We start from the raw sequence: 26707 nt of genomic DNA on the forward strand, positions 1-26707 counted from the left end.
TCACTGCAAGATTGTTCCTTCTGCCTTATCAAAATCTTCGGGAATCTTGAACAGGCCGATCCCAGTATCATCAAGCGGGTTGTCATAGAATTCTCCCACATCATCAGGTTCTCCTGAATCCAAAGCGGGGTGGCTTTCATCCGCCCAAAAACATTTTCGTGGGCTCAGGGTATCGTCCGGCTCCGTCAAATCTGTCTCATAAGTAGTGTCACGCTGTTCATCTGAGTCGGTACCACTACTTGTGATGTTATCCATGCCACAGTTACTTCCCAGATGTACATTCAGTTGGGACCGTGGGCGTTTCATCGCTTGGATTCAACGGAATTAGATAACGAACGAACACCGGTTTTGTATGGAGAGGGAGGGAGTGGAAAGCAAGACGAAGACACAGCAAAGCTAGAGAGCAAGTATAAAGCAGTGAGCAAGCTTCTTCTTGTTCATGCAGTAATGTGAAAACTGGTATATGGAAAAAGAAACTCGTAAATACAGGAACCCAGAATGATAATATAAATGAGAGATAGGAAGATGGCAAGATGACTGGAAAATTGAGGGACAAACATAGGAAGAAGCCACAATAAAAGAGTGGGCGCCATGGCGGCCTGGGCTCTAATACAGTGCCATGAGGCCATTTTCGGTGCCGTCACGGAACGGCGACTGCAGCCATGATGGTGAAGCAAAAGGTGAGCCTTTGTTGAAAGACTGAGAAGGATGGGAACGCCCGCAGTGGGGGCCCTGAAACAAGGAGTCGGGGTTGGGGTGCGTGGTCGTAAACACACATGGCCGTGGCGAAAGACATGGGTCACGTGTTACCAAATGACAGCCGAAAATGGCGTCGTCTGAGGCCGAAAATGGCAGCCATTTGGTAAACACAAATTGTCAGAGTGTAATTTTTAAAATTGGTATATTATCCCGTTTTTGTCTAGAAGATGAGGGGCCATAAATACGAGCTTCAACCGCCTGCAAAGATGCGGCTCGAATGATTTTGATATCAAAAAACTGTGCCTAACATGCAGAAACTTCCTTAGCACAGGGCCCCTACGCTTAACCCGCGTATTCCTATCCGCGAGTCCTCAATATCCGTGTCTTCCGCGCAATCGCCGACCATGAAACCTACCGTCTCGAAATCACCGAAATCATCTGGGATGGCGCGCGCCTAGCCAAGTCTGCGGTCAGACTAGAACTCCGTCCATAAGAATACTACTACCCCGAATATGAGGACCCAGATGACCTAGACGAGGGCAAAGGCTGCCCGAAATGGTTCCCCAAGGCATACAGAGAGAACATTGAGGAGCTGATATCCCGCAAAGGCGAAGACGTGGATAGACCTGACCATCTCCGCGCGCGGAATTAGTTGCCGCGCTGCCATCGCTGAAATTGTGCTGGCAGCCTTATGAGAACTTCTTCAGCAGCAGGAGGACGTGCTCTTTATAGGATCGGATGTGGATGCTCTTATCTACGGTCGAAAGCGGTTTCCGGCGTTGAGGAGGATGACGATTACGCCTGCGGCGCATGGATGGATTTTTGCGCCGTTGTACGAGACGCCTATGATCCGCGCGCTTCTAAAGGGATTAAATTATCCGATCTTATGCGGTTGGCCTACGAGGATGGAGAGACACGACCGGAGATCTATCCCTGAGGAAGTTCCAGCGAAGCAGAGAAGAATAAATGGCGTGGGTTCCGGGTCGTCATGCGCGTGCTCGCGCAGCACGAGGAAGACCACCACATTACGGAGCTGCACATCGACGTCAATGGATTGTATACAGGCCTCCATTGCCGTATCTCTGATCAGCCTTGCGAGAAGTATGATAACTTTGTGCGGGCAATTCGTCGTCCTGGCTTCTCACATCTACTCTTGACCTAATGGCCCAGCTCCAAGAATACGAGGATTGGCTGTCTTTCTGCAGTGGATATCTACGTCGCGCACTAGCCCAGGCGCCAGGCTTGCAACATATCAGGCTGCGTACTAATATTGAGCCTGGATCATATTTCGGAGCCAGAAAGGAAGGCAGCGCTGGGAATATGAGCCACTTCATCCCCCTGCAGAACATCTTCCCAGTTGACAGGTGGCCGAAACTCCAACACTTTGGACTCTCGAATTTTCTCATTACGCAATCTGATGTGATCTCTCTTCTGGCCGCGTTGCCTTCGCTGCTGCGTTCGGTGGAGCGGAGCTTCCTTGAGTATCTGGGCCATGGCGGGAACGAGATAATAAGCCCGAGGTGATTGCTAGTATTGCGCCTTGGCCGCCTCGTGCTGGCTTTGGCATCTGGATCGAGAAGGACGCCAACAAATCTCTACGAGGACGGTCCATGTCCGTTTCGAGAAGCATCTAGTAGAAGTATTCTACCGGGAACAGGGGTTGTGCGAGATACGTTTGAGCCGGAGCATGAGCGGCCTTATGCAAATCATTGCACTCTGGCGAGAATGGGGTATATCAAGAAGAGTAAGTGGGTTAGGTGATAATTGTGATTGATAGCACCCTGTCTGCATTTCATAGTTGCTGGTTGCGTTGGATTGTGAAGGTCAGATCTGGTGTTGACTTCCTCTGTTATAGTTATTGCTTTTTGGTTCCATTCCACATAAACAATACGCCTGGCATGGCGATCCCTGGTGATCCTGGATATAGATCGGTTCCCCGCATATTCCGGACCTCGGTTGCGGAGAGTTGCAGTAACCCCTGGTGTCGTTTTGAGGACACTCAACTCCACCCCGTTCTTTTATTTACTTGGAAGTATCCAGACATATAAACAATCAAACCTGAGACAGCAATGGCAACTCCCCTAGCAGGTATTCGTGTCGTCGAACTAGCAGGCCTGGCACCAGGTAACCCCGCTGACTACCAGTGAAGTGAACAATGCTAACTCTGAACACAGGCCCCTTCGCCGGCCTCCTCCTTTCCGACTACGGCGCTTCCGTCCTCCGAATCGACCGCCCCAAACCCCCCCAAGCACCCCCAGCCCCAGACCAACTCACCCGCCACAAAACCTCCATTACCCTAGACCTCCGCGACAAATCCTCCCACGCCCTCCTCCTCTCCCTCCTCCAACATGCCGACATCCTCATCGACCCCTACCGCCCGGGCGTCCTGGAACGCCTCGGCCTGTCCCCCGCAACGCTCCTGAAAAACAACCCGCGTCTCATCATCGCGCGCATGACGGGCTTCCGTCGCGACGGCAAGTACAAGGACATGGCGGGGCACGATATCAACTACATCGCCGTGTCGGGGGTTCTCTCGATGCTAGGACGGGCTAACGAACAGCCCTACGCACCGGGGAATCTGCTTGGTGATTTCGCAGGCGGCGGGGCGATGTGTTTCATCGGCATCTTACTCGCGTTGCTCTCCCGTGTTCATACAGGGAGGGGACAAGTCGTCGAGGCGAATATGGTCGACGGATCGGCGTATTTGGCTGCGATGCCGCGACTCACGCGCAAGACACCGCTGTGGAGCCAACCAAGGGGACAGAATCTTCTCGACGGCGGGTGTCCATACTACGATACCTACGAGACCAAAGACAGCGGGAAGTATTTCGCAGTCGGCGCATTGGAGCCGCAGTTCTACGCTGCGCTGCTCCGCGGGCTCGGGTTCACGAAGGACCAGCTACCTCCGCGCGAAGACAAGACGAATTGGCCTGTGTTGCGGGACGCATTTGCAACCCGCTTCAAGCAGAAGACGCGACAGGAATGGGAAGCCGTGTTCGACGGGACAGACGCATGTGCAACACCTGTTCTCGAGCAGGACGAGCTGGAACAAACCGGATTCGAGCAGCGTCCCGCGGTGCATCTGACTGCGACGCCGGGATACAGCATCCCGGGCGACGACGGGGGGTGGAACGGGAAAATACTGGCTCCCGGGTCGGGAGGAGGGAAGACGCTAAAGGAGTGGCTTGGATGGGAGTTGGGACGGGAGTTTGAGGCGAGAGAGGACGGGGCGCTGGCGTTAGTGCGGAGTGTCAGGACCAAGGCCAAGTTGTAATCCAGAACAATCCACCGCACCATGCCTTAATGAGAGTCATGACGGGCACCCCGAAACGTCGCTGATGGGACGGATGCTGATTGGGCGGTGCCTCGGACATGGCGAGCTGAGGGTCCACTGAATTTGTATTGTGATTGGTCAGAATTGCCGTATTGACGTGTAACTGTGTATTGTCAGGTACGAGTCAATACGGTATGCCACCAAATGGCTGCATTTCCTATTTGGGAAGCTATGTCGTGTGATAGTTACTTGGCAGGAGATGCACATACTGCGCTATAATACAATTGAACTTTCACAGTAAGCCATTGGAAGTACCATTCAATTGACTAGCGATGCTCTCCTCTCAGCCACACCTTGAAGATCCCAGATCCAACGGGTAAATACCGGGGGTATGAAGTGATATCGGACCTGCTCCACACTTCGGAGCCGGTCGTGGAGTGGTCGAAAACTGTCCAGCCAGGCGGATGCTGCACCAGCCACTTAAGGTGTGGATCTTACCAGCTGCAAAGCCAACTTTGAAGCTTCACAATGCCTTTATCACAGTGAGTATGTCTTGTCAAGATGGTTCGATAAATCTACCGCCTAGATAGACCATCTGCAGCTGAAAGCAATCCCTGCTAATTATCTATGCGTACCCCTGGTACTTATCAGGCGTCTTGCAGCTCTTACAGTCGAAGGTGCCTGATATCGCTTCTGTATCTGGAGCGGGTGTCTTCGTGACCATTCGTGTATTCAACAGCGTAGATCATATCCAATGTAGCAGTCAGAAAGACCAGGCAGCATCGGTGTTGCAAGAGGGCTGCCAATTTCCACTTGGATGGTCACACTACGCCGAGTTCAATTGGCAATATCTTTCATGGTATGTTTATCTGCATTTAATGCAATTGCGAAGATAGAACGCGCTGTCATCGTCTGAGTATCAATGTTGCCCGTTCCAGGGGCGCATTTTACTCTTAGGATTGACTCTAGCTGCGTTGCATCGAAACTTGGCCCCATGAAGAATGAGAATGAGCGCGATGGTACTCATCACCATAAGCGCTCCAAGTATGTTGTTCGTGGAGTATAAGTTAGACCTAGCTCTAGATGCCAGGTCAGTGACGGCAACACAATCACCACGGATTGGCATGCCATCAGTCTGTTTGTCGTCGTATCTCTTCACTAGTTCCGTTGATTGGACATTAGACTAAGCGTCTCACAAATTGGTATGGCTCAGGCATATCAACTTTCGATAGATTTCCTTTAAAATCATCAGAGTCGTCCCGGCAAAAGAAACCTAGCAGAAGACTCATCTTGGCGATTCTGTTTTCCCAGGGGATTGTTCACCTATGATCCCTCCATCGCGAAACCAAACTATAGTCATTGGCTGTCCTCACCCGGAGTTGACTGGCGTATGGTATAGTTCAGGGCAACAAAACAGTCGTCTCAGATGCAAACTGTTTGGGGCTGTGTATATTCTTTTACCTGGTGCTCATAATGGCTCTATTCATCTCGTCAAAATCTTTAATGGCTCCATTTCAAGGTCGTCTTCTGAACCATGACGGGTATTCATCAAATGGTCGATAGATAAAATCTTCGATCTGCATAAAGCCAGTAACTTCCTTTGATTCCCGTAACTGTTGTCGTCGCTTTCGCGGAGAATCTGATGTATATCCCCAACCACAGTCGGGCTTGCAGTTGGCAAGTGAACAAAAGATTTGCCAACGGGCGAATTCTCTTTGGATGTGTAGGGCTTGCTGCATGCTGCTCCTAATGATTTTCTGTTCTCTCACTACAATCGTTGATGGCACCTTTTTCAGCGCGTCGTTTCCTTTTGACCGGTGGCAGTGTGGTCTCGGGTTCCACCTCTGTAAGCAGGGGAACTGGTACCTCCGCAGAAGTGTTGGGTGCATGAAGTGTCTCCAACCGCGCCTGCAACTGCTGGTGGGTTGTTCACGAAAATCTTGCTTTGGGAATTTTATCCTTAGGTTAATATTCAATTCATGACTTCTGATAGCATCTTGATGGGCCCTTCAAAGGTGCTCGGTTAGGGGAGTGGTTGGTCTAGTTCCTGTAGTCTTTCTGCTCTCATAATGAACAGCGTCGTTGTCTAATTACCTGTGTTCGTTCATTCATAGCTCAAAAAGTTCTCAATTCCATTTGTGTATTCTCGATCCAAGGTCACATGGGTTAATATCGGGTCCCGAGGAGTCGAAGAGAAGTTAGTGGTTTGGATGAGCGCACCATCTCTCAAGAAGCACAGGCCCTTCATCCCAAGGCGGTATGTTCTTGTCGCGATTGCCAAATATATTTGCACACGTACTGCTTGAGTGCACTAAATTGCTGGAATGTTATCTGTAGTCGGAAGTGATGTTTACGATTCCCTGTGTACGAGACGCTCGCTTCTGACCATAACACAGGCATTGTATATTTGTTTTCTCCGGTTTAACATGGAAGACTTGTCTCCTAGGCCGGATGAATTGCGAGACAAAATAATTTCCCGGTGGAACAGGCGCGAGTACCAACCTTGGTACGCGTGTCGTAGACTTGTATCGAATTAAGAATCTGACTGTCTTGTAAAAGGATTAGAGTAGGTGATTTCCGGGTTCTTGCGAGTATGAATAAAGAGCCATTTGGCCGAGTCGCTGCAAAATTGCCAATTCGAATTGACAAGCCAATGATGCTGTTTGTCGTTCCGTTCCTCAGTTGCGTTTTGCTGATAATAGAAATCAGGGTATAGTCTGGCTATATCCAATATAGATATAGAAGTCAAGTATTACACTGTGAAAGTTAGAAGGTAGTAAAAGAAACATAAGCAACCCATGATAGAGTCCATGCCAAAGTTTCTGTAATGTTGGCGTCAGTAGTTTGGCTTCTCAGTGACTTGGTTGAAGTTGAGCTTTTGAACAAAATGATACATTCTGGGTTATGTGCAAGGTCGTACTGGTTGCGACAGTTTGCGTCAACGGTAAATACAAAATTCGTGCTCGTTGCATCTGGAGGGGGTTTATACATCGACGTTGGCCACAACGTGGCAGGCTTATATCCTAAACGTAAAACCAACGCACAGTGTTATAGAACATGGAATTGCTGCGATAGCCACTGTAATCTCTGCTCATTGGTTGCTGTAAGCGGTACTGGGAAAGACAGGTTGATAGAGATACGACTGGCATCAGGCTTGACTGAATCCCCGACATTTGAATAATAACTGACGGCGGAGAGGCTGATGAAGAATGGATCGAGCGTGGGTAAAAAGAGTCAGGAAATACTGAGAGATGGAGGATGCATGTATGGAGGTGTGAAGGTTATCCTGGCACTAAATTCCAGTCAATACATCTCTCGATTTCTGTATATATTGGTCCTCCTACGCAAGCACGGATTGGAATAATTTCACTACTATGCAAAGTTTTCAGAGAGCTAAAATCATATGAACCACATACTGCAGACTTGAAGGTCATACTCGATCAACCGAACCGACGAATGCGAAGGATATCCCCGGGACTACGGCTCGTAAAACTTGATTATCGTGGTTTCAATAACCGTACTAAGCAACTGTGGCGCTCAACAGCAAAGCAAAAGATCCTAACACGTATCATCTTGCGATAGCCAGTGCCTAAACTACTATGAGCAATATCCCAATACCAAGTACAAGAGAAACTCACCTCAGCCCATAAAACCCCATTCGGAAGATCCCCGGCCCTACCTCTCAGCGGGTCCTCGATAATTTTACCATCACATAACCACGTTGTCTTCCCTGTCCGCAACGGCCCAAGCTGTCCGCTCTCATATAAATCAATGAGTGCGGTGATATTGATCCGTTGACGTTGATTTTCTGGCAGCTTGAGTTGCTCACGGAGCCAGACAACTCGCTGTTCTGGTGAGATGGATGGGGGTGGTGGGTTTGGGGCAAATGTAGGGGTCATTTTGATGTAGGTAACTAACTTGATCAATTTTCAGTATGTTGATAAAAAGGGCTGATGGAGGCTGAGGATTGAGTCAAGATAATGTGATACCGTGGTTACACTATCAAATATCAAAATGAAGTAATTCTGATGCGTGTACTTGTTTTACCAACACATGCATATCAAAGAAAAAAGCAATCAGATTTATATGCTTGCGCAGAGCCATAAGCCGCTAAAATTTTGTATTGATCGTTTCTAAAATGATTGGGATAGTACCCTGAGGTAGATGAGATGGAAGGTAGGTTACAATATATCACGTGAGTACATGCCAAATGATGGAAGTGAGCTTAATGGTACGCCATCCAGGAACATTCAATGCATCAAAACAATGCATAAAATATCCGGATATTCCGACAGGCCTTATGTCACTGACTGGAAATCTGGAAACGATACAATGCAACGCCACGTGCGGGTGTGGCGCTGTGTCTCAGATGCTCCACGAAGATTCCAGTCTAGTATCTACAGTACGGAGTATGGGACGGATACAATGGCACCTGATAATGGATGCTCTTATATCTTACTAAAACGAATCAATTGATAGATACAATAATGGTACTCACAGTATCGAGTACATGCTTATTGCTTACAGGAATATGCAAGTAATCTCTGACAGCAAGAATGCCATGACTTCATGTTTCAGTCATGTGGCTGTGCATCTCCACCAGCCACAACGCCAGACAATACCGTACCATACCATACCATACCACACGGTACCCCGAATACGACTGTAACCTGGTCTTTTTTCAAGGATCGCACCCTTTTCCCCCTCTTCTTCAACTTCTATCATCACTTTCACTCTTTCTTTGGCTTCCCTTCGATCCCTCTTTATCTTTCTTCTCTTTGGTATATTCTCTTTGAGCCCGTCTGTATCCTCATACTTTCATTTGTTTATCTCCTGCATTCCCAGCCCGACCGGGAATTCATCTCAAAAGACGCTGTGTGACTTTGGGTCAAAAGTACCTCCTCTGCCTCATCCACCCCGTTCCTTGTGTGCCTTGAAACAGTCAACATTGGATTATTGCTTGTCTTCAGCGAATGGCCTGTTGCTGCTGGATGACCGGAGCCGTCCTTAATCGCTGATCGTTAATCTGCGACTGATTTGTGCTGCTGCTGCCGCCGGATCCCGCTGTGTATCGTCATCTAAACTGGGCCCGAGTCCGACTCGCCTGATTCAGTGCCGTCTCTTTGTCGCTTCTCTTTTCTTTTTCTCTTTTGATCCTCTTTCTCCCCTCATTCTCTACTTCTTTTTATTCTCTCGTATATGGCCGGCGTGCAACTCTCCAACATGACCGACTTTCGAATTCCACAATCCGTTCCAGCCCGGAAACCGGCTCCCCCGATTCATCATGGATACACCGCGTACCAGTCCTACGATGCTCTGCATCCTTCACAACAACAACAGCAACAACAACAACAACAACCTCCACAGCAGCAACTGTCGCCTCACCCCTCTGTCGCATCATCCATGGCCAGCAGCCGTAATCGAATGTCGTTTGTGCCTTCTTCCTACATGAACACCAGTCCGCAGTATCCCGCCAGCCCAGCATCCCAGCATTCAGTGAACGGCCCTGCTCTATACCCACCATCCCGACGTATGTCCACTGCCACTACCTCGACGAACTCGACCGGAAACCAACCCGTTTCCGCCGGCGCCACCACCGATATTCGTCGCAGCACCTCCGCTCGTTCAGCCAATGCTCAGCTGGGCTATGTCGCTCTCATGCGGAGACAGAAGGCCACCGTCTGGTGTGACCGGGCGCAACCGGAAGATCCGCGCATGAGGGCACAGAAAATGGCGGAAAAGAAGCGGGCGTACTTGGAAGTTCACGGCGCGGGCGCCGGACGCACGGGTACCCTGGGTAGCGGGAAAAACAAACACGGAAACAAGGGTGTCACAGACTTCTCTCCATCCACCCTTGTTGGGGCGAGCGTGCCAGTGCGTCTCAGTGCCAATGAAGTTGGTGATGATGCCGATGATGATGCTCGCAGTGACAACGGCCCTGTCCATCGCCGGACAGGTAGCGGCCGCAGCTCTCTGGGCAGTGCTCATCGGTACACCACTGGATATCAGCGACCGCCACCAGGTCCGCCAGTGAGCAGCCATGCCCAGACTGCCGAAGAGAGAGTTCCAGAACAACCGCCTTCAGCGGAGAACCCGCCCGTGGAAGACACAAAACCGGGCCACGATGATGATGCCAATAGCTTCAACGGAAGTGAGCCCGAGGAATACTTTGGCACTGTGAATGATATGAAAGCACCCAGTGCTGCCATGTCGGCTACAGAACGAGCCAGGAGGGCGGAGGAATTGAAACGTCGCGGCAGTGTCGACGATCGTACGACGACGATGTCTGGTGTTCGCCTCTTCGTTGCGAACCCAGATGAATAAGCGGGTCTACAGGAGCTTTGGATCTAAAAGCCTTCACTATACGTTTTTCATTTTCTCCTTATTATGTTGAAGATACCGTCTTTTGATTGATACCAGGACTAGCAGCGATCAGGCCACTACTACCATGGCCTGATCTGTCAAGTCCACGTCTCTCGTTTTGTTTCAACCAGGTGGCATGGACCCTTGGAGTTGATTCTTGCTTTTTGTCTCGTTATATTCCCCTCTGCTGCATGGCATTGGAGCACCACGTTGATGAGACATTGGCTTGCATTTGCACTTGGTGCATATCCTTGGGCATATTTCTGGCCCGGTGGTGAATTTTGTGACTAGATATAATAATATAATAATAAGATTGTACATAGCACTTGCTAGATCTCATGGAGCAATTGGGCGAACACACTACTCCGTATGTATGGCCTGCTATCAACCGCTGACTAACGCTCACGTGATGGCGACGCGAACCCGCGACTTCGATTAGAACGCGTTTCCGTTAACCTCAGGCTCTCCATGATAACTCGGGTCCACACGACGCAGCATAACACATCCCGTTGCTGATTCTTATTACTGAACGGTTCAATTTGACCGAGAACGGCTTATCTAGTAAGCTTCAGAGCCATCGAACGTGAGTCGGCGAGATTCTCAACGAACGCCCTTCCATCTCCGGCCTCGGATACCCAACCAAACCCCTGATACACGCCCACCGCAATTGATCGATAAATCATTCCATGACCGAATAATCACCATTTATCACTATTAAGTCAACGCTAGAGACTCGCGGAACCAATGATTACCAGGGCCACTTCGCTGGGAACCGCAATGGAAGTCATGGATACCAGTCCGGGGCTCCCTCAGCCTCGATCCCAGTCCGAGCAGACGTTATCGACGACACACGAGACGCCTAGAAAGCGCCCATTACGGGATGTCGATGATAGCATGGATGTGGACTCCGGTGCCGGTGCCAGGGAGAAGGAGAATCAGAATCAAGAGAATACCGCTTTGGATCAGAAGTCTTCTACCGAGAACGACAGCGCAGAAAAACCTGCTGTGCAGGAAGCTGTGGTAGAAAATACTTCGAAACCGCAGCCGGAGGTCATAAAAGACGATGTGCGGGTGGAAATCCCGCTAAATGCCATTCCCCCGCCGAACACGACTGCAGAGCATGCCGAACAATCTGCCACGCCTGCCGCGAAGAGGCGGAAGGTGTCCCCCGCGAGCAAGGAGGCTAAGCAGCAGGAGAAGGAAGCGAAGGATCGGCAGAAGACGGAGGAGAAAGCTAGGAAAGAGGAGGAGAAAGCTAAGAAGGAAGAAGAAAAGGCTAAGAAGGAGGAAGAGAAGCGGGTGAAGGACGAGGAGAAGAAGAAACGGGAGGCTGAACGTGAAGAGGAGAAGAAGAAAAAAGAGGCGGACCGTGAGGAGGAGAGGAAGCGGAGGGAGGAGAAGAAAAAGGCTAAGGAGGAGGAGAAGGCTCAGAAGGAAGAGGAGAAGCGGAAGAAGGAGGAGGAGAGGTCTAAGAAGGCGCGGGTATGTTTCTTCTCTGGACAGTTGGTGGTGAGGACTTGCTAACGGGGTCAGGCGCAAACGCGATTGAATTCTTTCTTTGCCAAGCCGAAAACCTCGACTGAGGCTTCTAATGCAGGTTCTGGAGCGGCGACTCAAAAGGAGTCATCTAATGGCACCGCGAATGAGGGTACAGCTAAGAATGTATCGGACTACTACCGCATATTCCCCGAATTCTTTCTGCAGTCGCATACTGTTGTCGCCCCGCCTCACCGATTCGAACGGGATTCTGAAGCACTGGAGATCATGCGACAGAAGGTGGACAAATCATTGAAGAACAACGACAGCTCGCAAGAACCGCCTGTTTTCCGGCCGTCAGAGCTGTTTCGCATGATACCGTATAAGAGACGACGAGGGAGGCAGACGACAACGGTCAAGGATATACTGCTACAACTTCAGAACATGGGAAGCAGTGGAGAGGGTGCAACAACAGTGGAACCCCCGCCAGGCCAACGGCCACAGGATCTCCTTAATAAGGTCCGAATGAAGTCATTACGATTTGGCGAGGATGTCCGTCCGCCATACCAGGGAACGTTTACCAGGAACGTCCCTGAGCCTTCAGCCAAGAAGCTTTCGCGCAATCCGTTCAGCCGCTGCTTACCAGAAACGAACTACGACTACGACTCAGAAGCGGAGTGGGAAGAGCCCGAAGAGGGCGAGGATCTGGACTCGGAAGAAGAAGAGGAAATGAGCGATGATGGGGAAGACGACATGGATGGCTTCCTTGATGACGATGACGACCAGCCCGTGGACGGGAAAAGACGGCTTATCGTGGGTGATCTGGAACCGCAAAGCAGTGGTCTCCGCTGGCAGGAGAACGACATAGATCCGGTTCTGCACATGTACAAAATCGAGACGATTTCAGATTCAGTCACCTTTCCCATCGATCCCTTCTCGACCGCGTACTGGCAGAAACCATCCAAGTCGAGTGACGCCACGCCGGCCACCCAACCATCCAATTCCAACGGTACAGGGGCCGAAGGGAGCAACAAAACTAGCAATAATAATGGTTTAGCCATACTCGGGAGCGGGCCTGCAAAGGCAAAGCGGTCCTTCCCGCCTGAACAGCTCGAGGAGTTCAAGTCGGCTGTAAATGGTAGTGACCTGAGCAAGCTCGGACTGGTGGAGATTTTGAAGAAGAAGTATGTCTCTTTCAATGTGGTTTTACTAGGATGCGCGCTAACTGAATATAGGTTCCCCAAGGTGTCTAAGGAGGTGCTGAAGGACACGCTGACGAGTACGGCCACGCGGGTTGGGAATAAGGAATCGGAAAAGAAATGGGTTTGCAAGTAATATCTTATCAATATCATATCTTCATATCTTTGAATGATATAAAGCATTTTACAGCATTTTACGGCTATCATGACACTAGGGCTAGATCCTGGAAATTACCAATGCATCCATAGATCAAATGTACATACACGACATTGGCCACCATTAAATCTCCCTATCCTCCCTCACCAACACCCGATACGGATTCCCCGGATCCCTTTCCTCCTCCTCCGGCGAAGGAATCGTCTTCTTCACCCGACACGGACTCCCAACAGCGACCGAGAAAGCCGGAACATCCCTCGTAACAATCGACCCCGCTCCAATAGTCGACCCGCGTCCGATACGCACACCAGGAAGAATCACCACATTCCCACCAATCCAGCAATCATCCTCGATGAACACGGGGTGTCCGAACTCGACAAATTTCTGCCGCGAGAGGATGCTGGTGTCGTGGCCTGCGCTGAAGATACTCACGTTCGTGCCGATTTGGACTCTGTCGCCGATTACCACGAGGCTGGTGTCTAAAATTGTTAGGCTGCTGTTGTTAGCCATACATACATATGAAAGGCACATCCAGCATAACGGCAGAGGAAAAAGGGGAAGGGGGGAATTGAGACAAACTTCCAATTGAAAAAACAATTCCTCCCAATAATCACATTACACCCATAATCCGGCAAAAACGGCGGCTCCACGAACGTCCCATCGCCAACCTTTCCGACGACCCGACGCAGCATCTCCAGTCTCTTCGCGAAGATCTGGTCGTACGAGACCGTCTTCGTGTTGAAGGAGTTATAGTCGGCTGTCACGCCGCGGCAGTGGTGGCGCGCTTCAAGGAGTTTGGGGTTGTTTGGGTTGTACCTGGCATTTATGTTAGGAATTTGTTTCTCCTTCGGGGATGGGGAGAGAGAGGAGGGAAGAGAGAGGAGGGAAGAGAGAGGCACATCATGCCGGAGATCATGCATTCATACTGCTCGCACATGGGGACACCGTTGAGGTCTTGTGCGAGGGCGATGATTTCGGGGCGTTTGTGGGTGGCGGCCATTTTGATTGCGCTTGGGTGGGATGGTGGATGCTGGTGTTGGTATTGTAGATGTTGAGAGTTGGGTGGGAGGGGAAGGTGGTTTATATGGTGGTTTCAGTATACACTCAATTGCCGGATGGGTGATATCTAGAAGTACATTGTCTATCTCATAGTACTTGCACACCTGACACCGACGATTCCCCGATGTAGACTCGGTTGCCTATTTGGGAAATTTGTAGGCTGTATATCGGATACCCACCGAGATGGCTGACTCCGGAAGAATAGTACTGCAACTAACGCACAGGAACTCAATCCAAGTACTCTCGAGAGCTAGACATTCTGATAAAACTTGGTAGACTCGCGGCACAGCTAAATCCTCGCCATAACCCCCCTCATCTCCCTAATCTCCTTCACAACCTGCAAAGCCGCCTGAGATCCCTGCTCCAATGCTCCATCAATTGCCGCTCGCCAGCCATGCGCCCAGTCTGCCGACGCAAAGAAAACAAGCCCGTGCCGACTCTGCAACTCCTCCTGATACTTGGTCATGAACTCAGGCGGCCACCATGCCGGTCCACCGAGGGACCACGGATCGGTATTCCAGTTGTGGAAGATCTACCAGCTTTATTAGCATAAACCATCACGAGGAGACGGGGAAGAAGGTTACCATTTTGTTCACTTCCATAGGGTGCAGCTTTTGAAACGCATCCACAGCCTTCTCCGGATTTCTCTCTGGTACGAACGTGGCACGTTCATCTTTCCCGAATCCGACGATATGCGCACGGCCGCTAGGGGTGACCCCATCACCGTATCCAAACATTAGGAGATTGGGGTATCTCATTCCATTCCAAGACGTCAGCCCGGATCCCTCGACGTCCGCGTGGATCTTGTTCATGTAGTTGACGTGCCCTATCGTGATAGCTTCCTGGCGTGTCGGAGACAGCGGTGGGTCAAACATAATGGTATGCAGGACATTGAGTGGTATCGTGCTGACCATTCGGCGGGCACGAAACACCCTTCCTGCGAGGGTGGTAACCGTGACTACATTCGAGCGCTCAACGATCGATTTCACGGGTGTCTGGAAGACATACTGAAGGCCGTTGTCAACTGCATCCTGAAACATAGCGCCAGCCAGCGCAGATTGTCCCTGACGCAGCTTAAAGGTTGTCCAGATAGGCGAGAAGTTCGCTGGATCGTAGGACATAAGTGCCTGGGAGCGAATCATATCCCACAGACTTGAATTTACCATGCTACCCCCGGTGATGTGGAGGAGGAGGGCTGTTAGGATCCAGGCTTCTTCGGTGGATAGTAGATGCTTGATTTCTTCGAAGCGATCTCGGCAAGAGATTTTGTCGTAGCGCTCTACTTCTTCTCGGGATACTAGGATGTTGTTGAGTTGCGAGTGCGGCAGTGGGCAGATGGCACGGCAGTTTTGGCCGTCTGCATTGACGAAGATGGACCATGCTCGCGCGGTTATCTGCCCGGCTTCTTCGTGCGTGAGGGTTCGGGGTGTGGCGTCTGTTATCCTGTGAGCTGGAAGTCCTCGACATATATGGATCGGGCAACTTACCGGGCACATTGATCGTGTAGTAGTCATTGCCGTATCCGCGATGGTGGGTAAGCGTTAGATCCTTATCCATCTTGTATCGCGTCATTTCCTTGAAGAGGTACGCCATGTGATGCGTTACCCAAGTTCCGCCCATTTCGTATAAAGTTCCTTCATAACATGTTAGAATTACCATCACCAGACCAGTAAGGACATCTGCTCACCATCCGATTCCACTGTATAAGTCCGTCCACCAACACGATCTCTCGCCTCAACCATAAGCACCGACAAACCTAGTTCACTTGAGCATATGGTATACAGTTCAATCCAATAAAGAAAACTCACCACAGTCCACCATGTCTCGAGCAGCCATCAAGCCGCTATAGCCAGCCCCAATGACAATGACATCGTAGATATGGCCGGCCGGAGCGGATCGTTTCTCGGGGGGTATGATGACTCCTCTACATTCGAGGTTGCCTTTCTTTACTGTGCTGGAATGTTTGTGCCATGAGTATCCATCTTGGAGTGGTTGGCATTGTGAGTAGTGTCTCGCTGTAGATACGATAGTGAAGGATGGACTTCTGTAAGATGGAAAGTCGGATGACAGATGTGCTCAAGATATATTGTCCTATATCAGGGATTCAGGAGGGTTGCTTATCATGGAGATGTCTTTTCTTTCCTTCCTATTTGAGAGATAATAGAACAAACGCATAACCTCGGATGACCTCCGCACAAAGATACAGGGGTACTTAATGAAAGATGCCCTTGGTCATACGCTGGTTCGCTGCCCTTTTGAATGGCCCATTCAATATAAAGAGAAAATTGTACTCCGTAGTGTAGTGTCATATGTACATCACTTCACCTTAACCATGCCTTCTCAGCAGTTTTTCCATCTCCTCAATGCTCTCAACACTCTGCAGCGGAGCGACAAATTCTCTGCCTTCCAAGTAATAAATGCCCAATACAAATCATCCCCGGACGAAAATTCCCACATAGCAGTGGATATTCTGGTTCCCAGGATTCTTGCCGACACCGAAATATCAAGACCTTGTCCGATCATTATCCGTATCCATGGAGGATTTCTGGTGTGTTATCTTTTCCAATAAGCGCATGCGAATGAAGCTGACCAGCCCGCAGGTAACAGGATCGAGCCTTTATGCACCGTGGTTCAACGACTGGATTCTCGACTACGCCATCGCAAACCGGGCCGTTGTCATATCCCCAAACTACAGACTTCTCCCAGAAGCGACAGGGAGAGATATCCTGGATGACATCCATGACTTCTGGCACTGGCTCCGAAATACAGCCTCTGTGGATGGGATCCTGCGGCAGACTGGGTACGATGGGATAAGTCTTGATCGGAGTTCTATTCTGCTAATAGGGGAAAGTGCCGGTATGGTTCCTTTCGTTGTGCTATTTTGCGATGAGCAGCTCATGACAGTCACATAGGAGGCTATCTAGCCACTCAATTAGCGATCACCTTCCCGTCGGCTATCAACAGCGTGATCGCGGCATATCCAATGCTCGACCTGCGTTCTCGATTCTACACCGAATCATATTCCAAGCCAATTGTCCATGTCCCCAACATCCCCGCGAGTGTGCTCATGGACCACCTCACGGCCAACAATGACACCGGGACCTGGATCACAGCAGTAGATCCGCCCGATCGCCTTGAGTTAGCATTCTCCATCGTCCAAAATGGTCTGTTTCTGGATGTTCTAGGCGCAGAGGACAAATATCTTTTCCCGATGGACAGAATCGAGGATTTACTATCTGCCGGAAAGAGCATCCGACTTCCGCCTATGTTTATTTTCCACGGGGAACAGGACTCCGCGGTCCCCATTGAGGGGTCGAGAAAATTTGTACAGTTTTTGCGGAGAATGGCTCCGACTACATCAGTTATGTTGTATACTCAAGACGGGGATCATGGTTTTGATGCGGGTGCCACGCTTGAGACGCCTTGGTTGAGGGATAGGTTGGCGAGGATCTCCGCGGCGTGGTTGAAGCAGTCGAGTGCAAATTTGTAGATACATGAGCGTAGTATAATCATGAAATGTTCAGCTGTGTTGTTAGAGACTGTCAATACAAAACAATCCACAATGGTCCACAATTCGAAGACTTGAACTGATATGAAATGATATCGGCGAATCTCCGGACAATTGATTCATCTCATGTAATTGTCAAATAAGATAGAGAAACCAAACGAGAATCGAAAAGTGAAACTTCGGCAATTGAGGTTTGATCTAATAAGTGGTGCCTATAGCCTCAGTTGCCTAAATAGGGAAAAGTCCCTACTTTCCTAATGGAGTAATAAACAGTTCTACCGAGCATCTCATGACCATACTTTGTATTCCATGCACTCATTCCATTGCGACAGTGCTCTGTTGATGAGGGGAATAGAATGGTGGTATATAGTTCCCTCAGTTCTCCCAGAAAGAGTTAAGTGGCAATCAACCAACACGATATATAGTTACGCAGCACACAATCTACAATCCCACACAATGATCCCCGACTTCTCCGGCGTGTCACTCAAGGGCAAAACTGCCATTGTCACCGGTGCCTCTAGGTAAGCATGTAATCCAATGCATGCGAGAATCATAACTCACCAATACTCTAGGGGCCTAGGTGCGGGCATCGCCCTTCTTCTGGCCAAACGAGGCGCAAACATCGTGGTCAACTACGTGACCGATGGCAGCGCTAAGCGTGCCCAAGATGTCGTGAACGAAATCAACAACCAGATCGGCACGAAGGCGATTCTGTGCCGCGCAGATGTGAGCAAGTTAGAGGAAATCCAGTTGCTCGTGGATGCAGCATTGAAGATAAGCGAAACGGGCCAGATCGACATTCTCATCCACAAGTGCGTGTCCCAGAAAGAATAATTAGCGTGATTAATACATAGCTGACGAGAATGAATACAGCGCCGCCCAAGGCTTGGAGGCCAATCTGATGGACACCACTCCCGAGTTCTACGACCAGCACTTTAACTGCAATGTCCGCGGCCCCATCTTCCTCACCAAAGCGGTCGTTCCTCACATTGCCCGGGGAGGACGCATTGTATTCATCTCTTCGGCTGGAGCCCGTCTGGGTGTAAGCGGCCAAACTGTCTACGCCGCCACCAAGGCCGCCGACGAAGCCCTGGTACGTGTCTGGGCTAAGGAGCTGGGCCAGTCTCACAACATTACCGTTAACTGCGTCAATCCCGGACCTATCGCTACCGGTTCGTCTTCAAATGAGTCAAATAATATGGTTGTGTTGCTGACATGAATATCTACAGATCAATGGTTCCAGAGCGACGAGCAGTTCATCAAGGAGATGCAGCCGATGATCGAGTCTACTCCGGCTGCTGCTCGTGTGGGTGAGGTGGATGATGTTGCGCCCTTGGTGGCTTTCTTGTGCAGTGATGATGCAAGATGGACCACAGGAGCTTGTCTGTCGGCCAATGGAGGGCTGTACAATTAGAGTATATAGGATTCGGCAATCTTGCCATGTACATACTTTGATGAACTATAGCCCTGAATTTATGCGAGTCTTGCGATTTCATTTGTCCAAAGATTTATACAGACAACAAAGCAAAAAGACAGTTTCTATAGTGAGGATGAAGACAATATTGTCACCTGTCTTGTCTATAAAAGATAGCTTGGTCCTTCTTTAGCTTCATCCATCATCCATCTGTTTTAATTTTCTTCTACTTGTTCCTCCATATCACCTATTAACATTCTCCAGAGTTCGTTCAACGCTTTTCTGCAGGTGATGCTTTTCATGTTTCAAAGATATTGGCTCTCTGAAGTCTTTGTAGTGCTTCTACGACAAGTGCTATTTCAGGGCGAAGAGTTAACGCTTAATGATATACAGAGAAATGTGCAAGATATACAAAATCCTAATCGACATTTGCTATACAGATATATTTTCAATTATAGGGCAAAGTACAAGAGCACCAATCACCAGAATAAACCACTCCCTCCGCTGCAATCTCAGCACTCATCCCCTTTACATTGATCTCCTTGACCAAAACGCTGCACCAGGTTGGCGTATGACCAGGAGCCATTCGCCGAAACACACTCTGCATAACGGCCTCATCCTCTGCTCGGACAAGGTAGCTTGTAAACCGATAAGCCTGCGCGAGGCCGCGAATGGCACCGGCGTTCTTCAATGCCGCGTCCAGACAGGTGAAAATAGCCTTAAATTCTGCCTCAAGCGATTCGTGGACGAGCTCTGCGGTGTCGAGTCGGAGTCCGATATGGCCGGTCGTATAGACGAGGGATGCGGTGGGGGATACGGGAACTGTAGCCGTAGTGGCATAGCTGGCTGGTTTGAGGCAGTCGCCCACGGGGCCGGGGAGGTGCTTGTATGTAATTTGCTGCATTATGAATGGTAGCGTGTGTCAATTATGGAGAACCGGAAGATGGTTTGAGGTGCCGCTGGGTCATCCTTTCTCCATTCTATGGTATATAAGGGTCGACATGAATATGATGGACATACTTCGGTGGCACGGAATAGTTAGTTTCCCCATTTGGAAATTGAACATTTTAGCGAAAATTTACCGAGATGTCGCTTATCATATGCACGCTGGCGGGAAACGGCAAGACTTTCCCCGGACCCCGCATGCCTGCGGTCAACTCAAGACAGCATGACTGTAATATAACTCACCGTTGCCTGCGTAATACGAAAAAGAGGGCATACTCAGTTGCCCAATTAGGAAAACTGAGTAGACACTTGCCGCTCTAAATTCGAACTGTCCCCATTACTCTAGGCTCCCACACCTCATGCCACAGATGTATGCAATTTCCTAAGACAGATTCAAAATGTCATCCCACGCCTCACACTCTACTTCCCAACTCGGAAAGAGAACCAATTCGTTGGCCTTTGCCGCCATGGACTGCCACACTTGCGCCTCTAACGGCCACAAATGCGATCGCCAGCGTCCGCAATGCACAACTTGTCTGGACCAAGGCCAGAAATGTGGTGGCTTTGCAATGCCTTTATCCTGGGACGAGAGACGCACATGGCTAGGCCAGACATCCCGAAATAAGTCATTAAGGACTGCTCCAGAGGAGGGAGATGATGTGCAGAGGTCCTCCGTTTCCCAACATGGAGATACTACATCACCTAATAGCAATCCCCGGAATTTTAGGTTTGTGCTGAATGGCAATAAGACGCGAAAGAGACGGAAGGTTGTCCAATCACGCAAGGAAAACACGCCCGGGCCTGTGACGGCGGCGGAAGCAGTTACGGAAGACTGCCTACCAGCGCTGGATGGGACTAATCTAGACAATATTTTCCTCCGGGGACAGCAGGCTGATCCATTTCCTGAACTGGCATCTCTTGCTGCTTCCGAGCAATGGCTTGATGATCCTGGCAACGGTGTGCACAGTCCTCCGTCAAGAAATTGCCCACTTTTATCAGTATACTTGCTGACCAGTGAGCAGCGCTTTTCTTGAATGACACTTTTGATCTGTCATCTTCGCTCGACTACTTTGCGACCTTGTTGCCGCCGGAGCTCTCCGCCCCATCAGTCCACAACCCCATAACGATGGACCGTGACCCCGCAGAATCGCTAACCGGCCCGGGAGGACTACCAGCGGACGCTTTTCCGGAGGCCCTAGCATCTCTTGTACACCAGGGCGAAGCTTCTGTTGAGGGAGGGGGTGTATTGACGACTCAGCGTTCTCCAGTGGCATCTGGGAGTGGAGCTAGGCTGGTGCCAAGTGCCCCGGTGGGGAGCCAGAGTGACGCTTTATTGCAAATGTGTACGTATTGACGCACTCTCGGTCCTGCTGGATGGTTCGACTCTAACAAATATTCCCTGCTTTAGATGACTCCGAATTCTGCGTCCTCCCTATAACCTCGGATACTGAGTTGAACCCATTCCGCTTTCGCCAACCATTGTCCCAGGCACCTCGGGTCTTGTTCCATTCTATCTTTGCCCTATGCTGCCGGCACCTCAGTCAGCTTACCGGGTCCTGGTCATCAGAAGAGCGGGAACATCGCAGCCAAGCTTCGAAACTATTAGAGTCTGCTTTGAAAATCGACCAGCTTGCGAGGAGAGGATTGACTTTGTTAGATCCGATCTTAATCCTCTTCACGCTTGATGTAATGCTTGCCTGGCTCTATGTATGCAGTACTTGCTGACGGTAATTGTGTAAGTGCACCATCTCCGCGTCTGGTCGATGGTCGACTCATTTGAGCCGCGTGCGGTCCATCCTTGAAACATGTGGTGGTGCTACCGCTTTGAACAATGCTCGCCTTCGGTCACAAGTAGCTATGATGCTCTGGTATGCTGTTCCCCTTCTCAAGAATATGCTCTAGTGACCTAACCACTGTATAGGTGGGATGCAACCCTAGCCTTAGTATCTCGTCAAGGGACCGTGTTCTCGCAACAATATCTAGACCACGTTGCAAGAGAAGAGAAAAATGATAGATGGTCATTTTACGACCTGACAGGATGTCCAAGCGATCTAGTTATCTACATTTTCAAACTCGCCCAATTGGCGCAGCAGAGCGAAATCGCATCCTCCATGACATGGCTGACCTTTGACCTTAATCCAGTCGTTCAGATAGAATCCCAGCTTCGAGCATGGAAACATTTCTCCTTCACAGCTCCCGAGTACAGTGCCACCGATGACAGCTATGATGATAGCGACAAAAGTGAGCGAGATGGCGAATCGGCCTTTCACGCCCGCCAGGATCGTCATCACGTCGCAGAAGCCTGGCGCCACGCATTACTACTATATATCGAACGGATATTTAGATGGGACCGGTCCCAGAAAAGGCCTCGCTCAATTAAACAACTTGCGAGACTCACATTGAACCATGTTCGGTGTTGTCGACGGACGTCACAAATGCAAAAACAACTATTGCTGCCCGTCTTCCTCGCAGGGAGCGAGACAGGAGATGAGGATATGCAAGACCTGGTCCGAGGATATTGCCACTGGTGGGGCAAGCGTAGTCGATTTAATATGTTTCACTCGGTACCGGCATTGCTTGAGGATATTTGGGGAGGAGGTAAGTGGTGGGGCTTAGTTGTGGATGAGAAGACAAAGGGTGCTATAGGGGAGAATGTGAGCATGCAATTTTTATTTGGCTAGAAGACAGCTTTTAAGTCATACAATATCATCTAAATGCACATACAAGCATGCCTTCGACATTTATCCTAAAGAACATTACTGGCATTCAACGTATCCAGGTCAATCTCCGGCCCCTTGAACTTTTTCCTCCGTTCAATCCAAAGAATCAGAAGCACCGCAAACAAGCCCGAAATCACCACGGAATTGCTATACCAATTAGCTAGAGTTCACATCAAGGGATAAAGTATTACTGACTAGTTCATATTCCCAAGAGACGTGGGCTTTGTCGCAGGGAAGCAGAAGAAGATCCCACTGATAATCAACCACAGCACTGAGAACACATTGACTGCGTACCCAACAACCGGCCCCAGATTAAACGACCGCCGCGGAAGACGCTTTCTACCACAGGTGGCCAGTATACCCTGGGGAACAGTGTATGTAATATTCACCATGAGAATGGCGGTGTTGACGATTGAATTGAACGCTTCTGTGGAGGCGACGTAGAGAAGTCCGTAGATGACGCAGAATCCGACTGCGAGGAATGTCGTGCGCACGGGAAAATGGCGCTTGGAGTCGACGTGATTGAAATATGAAGAGAAGGGGAGCCCATGCTTTTGCCTGGTTATTTATGGAGTCTTTGCGGCTGGTCGGAGCGCACTTACATCTCGAGAAAATGCCCATGCAATTCGACTGGAGGTGATCCATTGACTGGGGACACAAGCTGTATTCAATTTGTGAGAGAGATTCCTAACACCAGGGTATTGGATCTTACTGTAGTAGAGAAGGGTGAGGTATGCTTGCAAGAATGTAGCCACGGCCTTACTCCCCGTCGCCTGGTGGAAGACCTCCATACTGGGGGAGAATGCATTCTGCACAGCTTCCATGTCTGTAATCGTGGTGGTCATGATCACAATCCACGGTGCTGCCGTCAAGATGCCGATGGCCATTGTCATATTACTATAGTCACGTAGGAGCCAGTTAGACAAGTTTTACAGCAATGGGGATGTCAACACCAACATCACACGAGGTAAACGCCGACCAGGACGCGGCATCTCCTCAGCAATGTGTGTACACGCACTGATACCAGCAAAAGGAAACTGTCCCACGCCTATACTCATAAGCCAGGCCGGACCTGGTCCCCATCCACTAGCCCCTCGGTATTCAATAACGGTGATAGGGTGGTAATGACCTCGGCCCATCACGAGGCACACGGTAATAACCAAAAAAAATCCCAGGATAGACAGAAGCATGGCAGCCTTGGTCATGTAGTCGAGACGTTTTTTGGGAATTGTGAAGATGGGAATTACTGGACCTTGTCAGACTTCTCAGGAGTATGAAATAGGATGGAATGAATGACGGACGTGTCAGGATCATTACCAGCAAATAGCAGAGATAAACCTGCCACTGCTCTCCGGTGACTTCGGGATACCAGAGCATGGCAATACCGAAAGCTGAAATTGCAGGCTGGAATACTCCAGCTGCCGTGTTAATCCACCATGCCACGACGTTTATGATACCGACAGCAAAAGCAGCGAAACCCTTGGAAAATCGAGGAGCGATAATGTGAGTAAAGTGGTATTGTCCCTGTAGAAATGATCAATAATCGTAGGTCTTGATGATCCATGGTAGTGATAGGGTAAGTAGTGTAGTACACCAGAAGATGGCATGGCTGAACACAATTCTGCCAGCCCGAGAAAGACAATCCACTGGACAGCAGCGGCTACTATAAGGGCAAACACTGCTGTTTGACCTCCTCCATATTTGAGGTTCATACCAAAGATCACGGCGTATGTGAGCCAGGAATTCACGATACTAGGCAAGCGTTAGACAGCGTTGAGGCTTGGCCTCATGATTGCTGCACACACCTGTAGGCCAAACCAATGGCTCCAACCCACGAGAAGGACCGCTCCAACTCTGCCACATGGCCTTGAGCTCTGAGGACTGCGTCGTCAAGGTCAATTGCCTCTCCGAGGTCTTTTCCTTGACCGGACGTAGAATCGGGAGTGCGTTTTTCGTTGTGTGCAATTGAGGATGTCATGGTTGCATGTAAAAACAAGCGGCACTAGGGGCCATACGCGGATGGTAATGAGGGTCCCTTTTATTCTTGTCATCCCTTGTTCTAGCAATGTCGCCGGCAATCTCCGTCTGTCCGACCTCTGCCAGTTGTCTTAGGGTTCTGGCAATGCGGATGGCGACGACCAATGAGACTTAGAAGAACTATCTTCTTATCTGCAAGGATGAGCCAAGATAGTACACCTATCTTGAGGGGAATGCGGGGATGAACGGGCCGTACTCAATTCCGCGTTAGCCCTAGTAGCCAATGTTTGACAGGATTCGATTTGCGGGCCCGGTTGCTAGATAGGGACAAGTACAGAGGGGAATTGGTCATATCTGCAGGTATTTAAAATATCCATATTTGGAAACTATTGAGTAGATTGGCTAAAGCTTATGTCGCACTCCCAGAACCTCCTCAACCAAGTCCACCGCTGCCTGGGCACATCCATACGATGACTGGTATCCGGCTCCCCCGGCCCCATAATTATGAACAACAGCTATATTCCCAATACGCTCCTTCTCAATTTTCACACCTTTTGTTCGTACAGGTTGCAATCCGACGCCGTGGCGGATGATATCGAGATGCTCGATTCCACGGCCGCCCGTTAACTGCGGACACATCTTCACAGCCCTCTTCATGATCCTTATTGCAAGGTTTGGATCAGGCTGTGACCCCCAATTACCCAGCTGGTACGACCCTCCCAGAATTATACCTCCACCGGCTGCGCGCGTCATAACGTAGCAGGCCTCTCCGTCCCCGTCGTCTGTCCCGGAAACGTCCAACATCTTACCAGCGTCGTTTCGGACGAGCACAATCTGACCTCTGGCGGGCACCACAGTCTTATTCTCAACCCCTCCGAGCTTGGAGGCCATAATTCCTGTACAGTTCACCACCAAGTCAACCCGGCCGGATGGGTGGAAGGACGGAGAGGCTGCATCCAGGATATGTGCGAAGACAGCGCGGCAAAAGATGACCCCATGTCTCAAGCACTGGGAAACAAGCCATGGTAGATATATAGCGGTATTAATACAGAACGAAGTAAAAGCAGTAGCGGAATCAAAGTCGGGGTGTAGCCGGTCTTGAGGAAGTGATCGGAACTAATACAGTCAGAATTCAATAGCACAAAAGCTTCCATTCACCACCTACACTCGGCACCACATCCTTGAACCATGGATTAGTGGATAGCAATTCCGCAAACCACTTTGCAGTTGTTGTACCGACGTCTTTAGCATGACTTTGAATCTCGCATTCTTGAAAATGCACACCTGTATCTGGATGGTTTCGCGCTAGATCCTCTAAGACTGTCCAAGTGAGTTTGTCCCATTCTGCGGCTGGAGTGCCACGGATAGAGACGCTTTGTAGACCTATTTAGCATCAGGATTCACTCATGTGCTTTCCGAGGACATACGGGAATAGTTTGCTCCCGCCCAGGGCGATGCATACTCGATATCATAATCTCCGGGCATGTGCTTGGCGGCGACAACAATTTTATAGCCAGGAATCTTCGACAGGAGGAGAGCCGTGGTAAGCCCGGCAACTCCGGCACTATATCATGGTTAGTTTTATGTGCGAAGATGAAATAATCGTATGGAATTGCGCTTCCTACCCTATCACGACCACATTCTTTTGTTCCATGGTATTTTTCTCGGGGTGTCTCATGCTCTATTCAGGGCGATTCAAGGGACCTCGAGCTTTTGAAGAGCGCCGTTTTGATCATACATCCATAACCCACGACTGTATACACTCCCAGGATGTCGTGAATATTATCTTCAATACTTTTCCTGGCTAGAACGGCTGTCCCTTGCTTTTACACCAACTTCCCTTATAGGAAACCGAGTAGTGTAACGATATGAACCAAGGTAGCGTGGTGCAAACTCAGCTGCCTATTAGGGAAATA

The 26707-nt window shown here is 49.8% G+C and overlaps 13 protein-coding genes across 13 annotated transcripts; 7 read left to right on the forward strand and 6 right to left on the reverse strand.

Moving 5' to 3' along the window:
• ACHE_60824A (uncharacterized protein) lies at positions 1–306 on the reverse strand (the record flags this gene model as incomplete). The annotated part of the gene is made up of 1 exon (XM_043282040.1): positions 1–306. The coding sequence occupies one exon, from the start codon at positions 304–306 to the stop codon at positions 1–3; it is 306 nt and encodes a 101-aa protein (XP_043139460.1).
• A 2462-nt stretch (positions 307–2768) lies between these two features.
• CEFD2 (CaiB/BaiF CoA transferase family protein) lies at positions 2769–3973 on the forward strand (the record flags this gene model as incomplete). The annotated part of the gene is made up of 2 exons (XM_043282042.1): positions 2769–2823; positions 2874–3973. The coding sequence occupies 2 exons, from the start codon at positions 2769–2771 to the stop codon at positions 3971–3973; spliced, it is 1155 nt and encodes a 384-aa protein (XP_043139461.1).
• A 4569-nt stretch (positions 3974–8542) lies between these two features.
• Positions 8543–8854, forward strand: ACHE_60826S (uncharacterized protein; the record flags this gene model as incomplete). The annotated part of the gene is made up of 1 exon (XM_043282043.1): positions 8543–8854. One exon carries the CDS (start codon positions 8543–8545, stop codon positions 8852–8854), a length of 312 nt encoding a protein of 103 aa, XP_043139462.1.
• Positions 8855–9172: 318 nt separating this feature from the next.
• On the forward strand, positions 9173–10297 carry ACHE_60827S (uncharacterized protein; the record flags this gene model as incomplete). The annotated part of the gene is made up of 1 exon (XM_043282044.1): positions 9173–10297. The coding sequence occupies one exon, from the start codon at positions 9173–9175 to the stop codon at positions 10295–10297; it is 1125 nt and encodes a 374-aa protein (XP_043139463.1).
• An 816-nt stretch (positions 10298–11113) lies between these two features.
• Positions 11114–13147, forward strand: ACHE_60828S (putative chromatin assembly factor 1 subunit A; the record flags this gene model as incomplete). The annotated part of the gene is made up of 3 exons (XM_043282045.1): positions 11114–11818; positions 11870–12996; positions 13048–13147. 3 exons carry the CDS (start codon positions 11114–11116, stop codon positions 13145–13147), a joined length of 1932 nt encoding a protein of 643 aa, XP_043139464.1.
• A 144-nt stretch (positions 13148–13291) lies between these two features.
• ACHE_60829A (sugar O-acetyltransferase) lies at positions 13292–14168 on the reverse strand (the record flags this gene model as incomplete). The annotated part of the gene is made up of 3 exons (XM_043282046.1): positions 13292–13647; positions 13788–13984; positions 14095–14168. The coding sequence occupies 3 exons, from the start codon at positions 14166–14168 to the stop codon at positions 13292–13294; spliced, it is 627 nt and encodes a 208-aa protein (XP_043139465.1).
• Positions 14169–14516: 348 nt separating this feature from the next.
• ACHE_60830A (flavin monoamine oxidase family protein) lies at positions 14517–16048 on the reverse strand (the record flags this gene model as incomplete). Its single annotated transcript, XM_043282047.1, has 5 exons — positions 14517–14759; positions 14812–15662; positions 15715–15861; positions 15915–15983; positions 16036–16048. The coding sequence occupies 5 exons, from the start codon at positions 16046–16048 to the stop codon at positions 14517–14519; spliced, it is 1323 nt and encodes a 440-aa protein (XP_043139466.1).
• A 511-nt stretch (positions 16049–16559) lies between these two features.
• On the forward strand, positions 16560–17717 carry ACHE_60831S (alpha/beta hydrolase; the record flags this gene model as incomplete). Its single annotated transcript, XM_043282048.1, has 4 exons — positions 16560–16775; positions 16828–17027; positions 17079–17083; positions 17140–17717. 4 exons carry the CDS (start codon positions 16560–16562, stop codon positions 17715–17717), a joined length of 999 nt encoding a protein of 332 aa, XP_043139467.1.
• Positions 17718–18191: 474 nt separating this feature from the next.
• Positions 18192–19149, forward strand: ACHE_60832S (SDR family NAD(P)-dependent oxidoreductase; the record flags this gene model as incomplete). Its single annotated transcript, XM_043282049.1, has 4 exons — positions 18192–18256; positions 18308–18547; positions 18609–18907; positions 18965–19149. The coding sequence occupies 4 exons, from the start codon at positions 18192–18194 to the stop codon at positions 19147–19149; spliced, it is 789 nt and encodes a 262-aa protein (XP_043139468.1).
• Positions 19150–19597: 448 nt separating this feature from the next.
• Positions 19598–20053, reverse strand: ACHE_60833A (uncharacterized protein; the record flags this gene model as incomplete). Its single annotated transcript, XM_043282050.1, has 1 exon — positions 19598–20053. The coding sequence occupies one exon, from the start codon at positions 20051–20053 to the stop codon at positions 19598–19600; it is 456 nt and encodes a 151-aa protein (XP_043139469.1).
• A 439-nt stretch (positions 20054–20492) lies between these two features.
• Positions 20493–22775, forward strand: ACHE_60834S (uncharacterized protein; the record flags this gene model as incomplete). The annotated part of the gene is made up of 5 exons (XM_043282051.1): positions 20493–21051; positions 21117–21437; positions 21503–21780; positions 21835–21962; positions 22016–22775. 5 exons carry the CDS (start codon positions 20493–20495, stop codon positions 22773–22775), a joined length of 2046 nt encoding a protein of 681 aa, XP_043139470.1.
• Positions 22776–22840: 65 nt separating this feature from the next.
• ACHE_60835A (uncharacterized protein) lies at positions 22841–24792 on the reverse strand (the record flags this gene model as incomplete). Its single annotated transcript, XM_043282053.1, has 7 exons — positions 22841–22961; positions 23010–23365; positions 23417–23711; positions 23772–24060; positions 24116–24338; positions 24407–24566; positions 24620–24792. 7 exons carry the CDS (start codon positions 24790–24792, stop codon positions 22841–22843), a joined length of 1617 nt encoding a protein of 538 aa, XP_043139471.1.
• Positions 24793–25193: 401 nt separating this feature from the next.
• Positions 25194–26445, reverse strand: ACHE_60836A (FAD-dependent oxidoreductase; the record flags this gene model as incomplete). Its single annotated transcript, XM_043282054.1, has 4 exons — positions 25194–25907; positions 25957–26174; positions 26219–26355; positions 26417–26445. The coding sequence occupies 4 exons, from the start codon at positions 26443–26445 to the stop codon at positions 25194–25196; spliced, it is 1098 nt and encodes a 365-aa protein (XP_043139472.1).
• Between the last annotated feature and the right edge of the window lie 262 nt (positions 26446–26707).

The sequence above is a fragment of the Aspergillus chevalieri genome, chromosome 6 (assembly GCF_016861735.1).
Source record: "Aspergillus chevalieri M1 DNA, chromosome 6, nearly complete sequence".
Taxonomy (NCBI): domain Eukaryota; kingdom Fungi; phylum Ascomycota; class Eurotiomycetes; order Eurotiales; family Aspergillaceae; genus Aspergillus; species Aspergillus chevalieri.